At 37.7% G+C, this 6,023-nt stretch overlaps 1 protein-coding gene across 1 annotated transcript in view; it reads left to right on the top strand.

Annotated features, from left to right (window-relative positions):
- GTDC1 (glycosyltransferase-like domain containing 1) overlaps positions 1-6,023 on the top strand; it is a gene marked incomplete at its 5' end in the record, with an annotated part of 37,044 nt that overhangs the window by 15,209 nt on the left and 15,812 nt on the right. Inside the window, one exon of the mRNA XM_009069985.1 lies at positions 4,230-4,336. Coding sequence (XP_009068233.1) covers positions 4,230-4,336 — 107 coding nt within the window. The remainder of the gene's footprint in view (positions 1-4,229; positions 4,337-6,023) is intronic.

Below are 6,023 nucleotides of genomic sequence, written 5' to 3'. Positions count from 1 at the left end.
TGAAAATCTCCCATGCTAAATGTCCTAAGAAGATTAAGATCAACCCTTTTAATATTGCTTTCAGCTGAGCTTATTTGTAACCCTTTCAGAATAAGCAGCACCTTAGCAGTTGGACTCGATGATCTTCAAGGTCTTTTCCATCCTAAATGATTCTGTGATTCTAAGAGATGTCACGACAGGGTTGTTGTTTTCACAAGCATAACATAGCTTTACATGCTATTTTATCAAATGTTAAGATTTCTCCCCTGGTTGAATACTTTTACACCACTGATTAATTGCATTACCCTAGGTTTTAATATATTTTTTAATAGACAGCATTTATTTTTCTCCTTTGAGCAAGTCCTGCCTCTTTTCCACAACTTTCCTGCTTTCTAATTGCATTGCTAGATGTGCCTTCTTCCAAATCCTAAATTACTGTGATTATCACCATGTAGGATAAGTTTACATAGACTTAAAAAATTAAACTTTCAGTCAGAGAAGACCATATGGGTCTCTTACTGAATTTCACCCAAATTCAAGAGATGAATATGCATTAAATAATGTAAAGGGGCAAATTCTGCTATTTTTTCCTTTTTTTTTTTTTTTTTATAACATCTTTCCCATCACTGGTCAGGGGTGTGGGTGGAAATAACTCCAGTTTAACTGATCTCAGTGCACTCTCCTTCCACTCCTAGCAATGGGTAAGACTCAAGGGCTCAGGCTGATTTCCCAAAATCCCAGAAGAGCAGAAGGGTGTTTTGGAGACTGTTGCCATTGATTGTAGAGGAACATCATTGTAGCGTTATGAAGTTGCTTTTTAAAATCATTTTGGGCTGAAAAGAGGGGTGTCAAGTCATCAATTAATCCTGACAGCATCCTTCTGTGGTGAAAAAATAATATTGTCACACCCATTTTCTGAACAGAAAATCGAAGGCAAAGATAATGGAGGCTCAGTACTGGTGCTGCTGCTCCCACCACTCTCCCATTCCCCAATCAAGGACACTCTGCAAAGTTTTATTTCACATTACAAAGGGAAGTCACTAAATCAGGCTGAATCCTGGGCCACGTCCCCATACCCCGATCACTAAACCTCAACCACTTTTAAGAGAGATTTCTAATCTCTCTCAAAATGTGGTTTAGATTCAAAAATAAAAAATCCTGAGTAAAAAATGTAGTTGTGTAGTATCTGAACATGGAGACTGAATGTCTCCAAGGCAGGGATTTCAAATCTGAGTATAGATATGGCGCCTGTGTCTGTTTTGTGGCATTTACAGCTGGAGTTTGGTCATTCTGATGTTTTCATGTTCATACAATGAAATTTAGAGCATCTTCATACCATGCCCAGTTCTTATTTTTCCTTTACCAGATGCATATCAAATCAAGTAAAAATTACAAAGGCATTTCAAATACCTCAACTAAACAACAAAGCCAGACCCTGGAGTCACATTAGCTTGATTTTTCCCCAAACATAACATCTTAAAAGAAAAGTTTGCATTTTAATATCAGGCTTTTATACTGTTTTGCAGTTCTTATTCAGGAAATGGAGTATATATAATTAATACTGTTTAATAAAGCTCAAAAATGCAACAGATGCAGCCAAAAGTGCACATCATTTTGAGCAGATCTTTACAGAACAGACATTCCATATTGTGTTCATCTTTTTCCACGATCACTGCTATGGCAATCTGGTGTGTTTAGCAGTTGTTGCTGAGTAAGGCAGACTGGATTGTATATGATTTTCTCCATGTCAGCCAAGAAACAGAGCTCTCTCTTCTTTTTTGATGCAGCAAAGAGGTGGTCTTGTACTATTTATTGCTTTCTACCAGGAGCAGCTATACCTTAAGTAACCTGCAAGAATAATAATGTACTGCAATCTGTAGGTGCACAGGCTAGAAGCTTTCTGGTGGTCTTAACTGAAAATAAAATGGTCATGGTGTGGAGAAGTCACAGGAACTGATAAATAAGATAAGCTCCCAAATTGAAAAGCTGCAAGATTCACAATTTAATGTCATTAAAATCTCTGAGTATCACCTAAATTGAAATATTTGAAAAAGGGGTATGGAAGGAGGTTCACCTACAGCAGAAAATCCATAAGAGAGGCTCCAGTGCAGAGGAAACGTTTCTCCTTTCAGCATTCCTTCTGGGTGCCAAATTTTCCTTCTGTTCTTCCCCACCTATTAAACAAAGCTGCAACTTCCAATTCCTATCAGTTTTCCTAAATATGTGCAGCTTATGTGGCTTCGCCGAGCTGTAAGGCTCCGTGTTCTTCTGCCAGCTCCTTGACAATGTGGCTCCAACAGCATCCTCCACTTTTGGCTGCCTCTGGGACCCCTGGTCTCTTCTGGAAAGCGAGAGGGAAAGCATATCCTTTGCTGGAAGGACTTTTTGTGACTGTGAAGCTGATAGCAGGGCTGTGAAGAGCTTGGAAAGATCCCTGTCAGCATCGTGGCTGTCGAGTCTGCTGCTCACAGTGCTGGGATGTGTTGGTCCATCGGGATGGGTTGGTACAGGGTGGGCTCAGAGCATCACTTAGAAGGCACCCACAAAGCCTGTCCAGGGAAAAATGGGACTAAGGGGAAACTTTCTAATGAATTGCACTGACTCCCAGCATAAAAGCTATTTTCCTTGCAAGCATTTTCAGTAGGGATGTTCCCTTCCAGGCAAATCTGAACCCTGTATTGCAATCCTGTGTCAGGCCTTTGAGTTGGGCATTTGCAGGGAATTTTTGTGCACATAAGTTGCCTACCAGAAGCAGGTGGCTCTTCCAAGCATGAGGATGCAGCAAACTAATAGGGAAAGGTCTGGGATCTTTGCAACTGGGTGAAATCCACTCTCCAAGCCAGTGCTCGTATCCACTTCAGTTACTGGAACCACCCTGAAAACTCCTGGTTCACAGATGTGAAACAAATTATGAAGCTTATGCAGTTGCATTCCTCCTTATTATTGGGAACAAAACAAATCTGGGGGATGGAGGACTCCTTAAAGCGATTATTGTCTGGCTTTATTTTAAGAAAACGCGACTAATTCTGAAAACTCCACAATTCCTGAAGGTTTCTCAGCCTAGGGAAGTCACATTAATTATAAGATTAATTTGTTTTAATTCCCTAAACCAAAAATATTGACTGAATGAGAAATTAACACGTGTAGAGCTGCAGATGTCATTTGGCTTCAGATTTCCTGAATGATATAATTATTAATCTTTCATATAACAGTGTGACAAACCTACAGATTCATTCTAGGAAATTGCTCTGTAAAGAAAGACACCAGGAGAGCTGAGCTATAGATTTTTCCTTTAATACAGGAAGGAAAACGGTGGAATTTTCTAAATAATAAATAAAACCAAAATATTTTAAAGACATATGGTGCACATCTGTCTGAAACACAATAATTTAAAGCAGAGTAATTAAATGCAAGATCTGATATTCACCTTAGAGTGGAGAAATTATCTTGTTCCATTTTTCGTATAACTTACAGTGGGAAATTTCGATCACTTGTGATACCTTTGGAACCTAATCAAGAAGACGGACTAGAAAATCTGGGGGTTCATTTATTTTAGACAACCAAACTTGTGTTTCATGTCGTGGACTGTCATACCCATATAAACTTTTAACGTTCTCTTCAGCTGGAATTATAAATAAGTATAAATTTCTCATATTTTGTTTTAACTTCTAGTTAGCCCTCTAGAAATCTAAAGGTAGAAATGCCCTGTGTTATTTCATTCCTTTCTTTACCTAAAGCAGTGAATGTATCAGAAGCTTTTCAAGGGTATAGCATGGATTCCTAAAATTCCAGTTTGGGAAGTCCTGTGGTACTTTTAGGTAAAGGTTTTCGTTAACTTATTCCTCATGAAAAAGGTGTAAATGATCCTTTCTTTGACAGGAAACAAAATAAATTTAAAAAGGTGGGATTTTTTCCCTACCCTACTCTTGTTTTAAATCATGATTTTGCCTTCAGCTAGGTGAGATACTACTCAGTCCTTCTCATTTTCAAAGCTGGTAATTTGAAGAGTAAAAGCATCATTTGAAGACAGGGTGGAGAGAGAAGAATCTGATGAAACTGAGTTTCGATGCTCAGTGCTGTGTTGAGGAAAATATTCAGCAGCACAAGCAGAGAGAGAAATTATGTTGAATACATTTAATCCCAAGAAGTACAATTTAAGAGAAATATTGTTCTACTAAGCAAATTTTTAAAAAAACACCAAAACAATTCCACAAGTAAATGATGCTGAGATAAGTTCTGTTTGCTTTAAGGGAACATGAGAAAGATCCTGAAACTTTCTTTAACCTGCTGAAGCTGAAAGAGAAAGATTTGCCTTTCCACGTGTCCGTCCTTGGAGAGACTTTCACTGAAATTCCAGGTATTTTCCTTTTTTCCTTTTATTTTCCTTTACTTTGAAGTTTTTCCTTATGGTAAAGCTACGATAAAGTAGATATTTCCACAAGTAGTTTTGCTCTATGTATTTTCTTATCTTAGTGGAAAGAACATCTTTAAAACCTTCCTAGTTGTAAAACTAAATAACATTGCTACATTGTAAAATTAAAATAATTAAACACAGTAAGCATTTTTTATTTTACTTGGCAGAGCAAGACCTTATTTATGACTCGTGGTTCAGTAACACTTCTATATTTATTTAAATAGAGAGATAGGTGTGAGTGATTGGATAGTTCAGATAGGAAACGAAATCTTTCAGGTCAAGGTCACTCATCTGAAATCCAGACTGAGATTTTAGCAGGTGAAAACACTTAGTTCTCTTTCAAATGTGAGGTTAAGGACTGCTGTGGAGAGCTTCTGGTTTGTATCTGGCATGAAAGTGGTCATTAATCTTTAATATTTTTATACCACTCTTTTGCACACTCCTTCCGTTTCTTGGCTTCTGAGAACCAGCAGTCTGTGAGCAGCTCTACCTCTGTGGAAAAGGAATAGATTTTATTCTGAATACTCACAGCTTTGTGCCTGAGATGTTGTGGCAATAAAGAGAATAATCAAATCCTGCACTGGGTGCACTTATAGTAAATTAAACCTTTTAAAAATGTACATTAATGACAAGTGAGTGTCAAAATATCCAATGTTTTAGCTCACACGTGTTATCCAAAGTGTAGACTCGCGTCCTTCCACCTCATCAGTCTGCAAAAATAGACTGGGGATTAGTTTATTTGTCAGTTCTGTCATATTTGTTGCCTGCTGGAGTGGTGATATTTCAATGGTTTAGTTTTGATTTTACCATTTTTAAGACACCAAGAAATTGATCTGATCCAAATAACTTTTGGGTCCCCAACTGTGGCACAGCTGGATTGGAAAAAGAGGTAATAATTCAGTAGCAGCAAATTCTTTGTGTTTTCTGTCCACTTCCTTTTTAGACAGTTTTCTGAAAGCTTGTTCTTCCAGACAAGTCTTATCACAGATCCCAAGGCAACGTTGCTATCCAGACTGAGCACACCAGATTTCTTAGAAGGAGAAATTTCTAAGGAATATGTGACAGATAGGAATATACGATGGTGCGCTGCGGGAACAGATTCTATTGACACTCATTTTGGATGTTGTTACATATCTCATTTGTGGCTTCAGTACTTATGAATAATGTAGATCATCCTAAATTTATGCCACTATATCAAATCTATATGCCGCACCTCTTGTCTTGTCAATTCATTCATCCTGGTGTATAAATAGAGTCTATAGAAGGGGCAACGTGGTGAAATGTGTCTCATCACCATGTATCTGATAGGGCCATATTCATACAAATGACATATGCAGGTCATTGCTAACAAGCACCAATAAAACCTGTTGCACATACTTTATTGAAAATCTATTTAGGAGGCTTTTGCAGGGTTGTTTTTCTTGTCAATTCATTCATCCTGGTGTATAAATAGAGTCTATAGAAGGGGCAACGTGGTGAAATGTGTCTCATCACCATGTATCTGATAGGGCCATATTCATACAAATGACATATGCAGGTCATTGCTAACAAGCACCAATAAAACCTGTTGCACATACTTTATTGAAAATCTATTTAGGAGGCTTTTGCAGGGTTGTTTTTTTTTTTTAAT

The sequence above is a fragment of the Acanthisitta chloris genome, unplaced genomic scaffold (assembly GCF_000695815.1).
Source record: "Acanthisitta chloris isolate BGI_N310 unplaced genomic scaffold, ASM69581v1 scaffold3702, whole genome shotgun sequence".
NCBI lineage: Eukaryota > Metazoa > Chordata > Aves > Passeriformes > Acanthisittidae > Acanthisitta > Acanthisitta chloris.
This window is presented reverse-complemented; position numbering and strand designations above follow the sequence as displayed.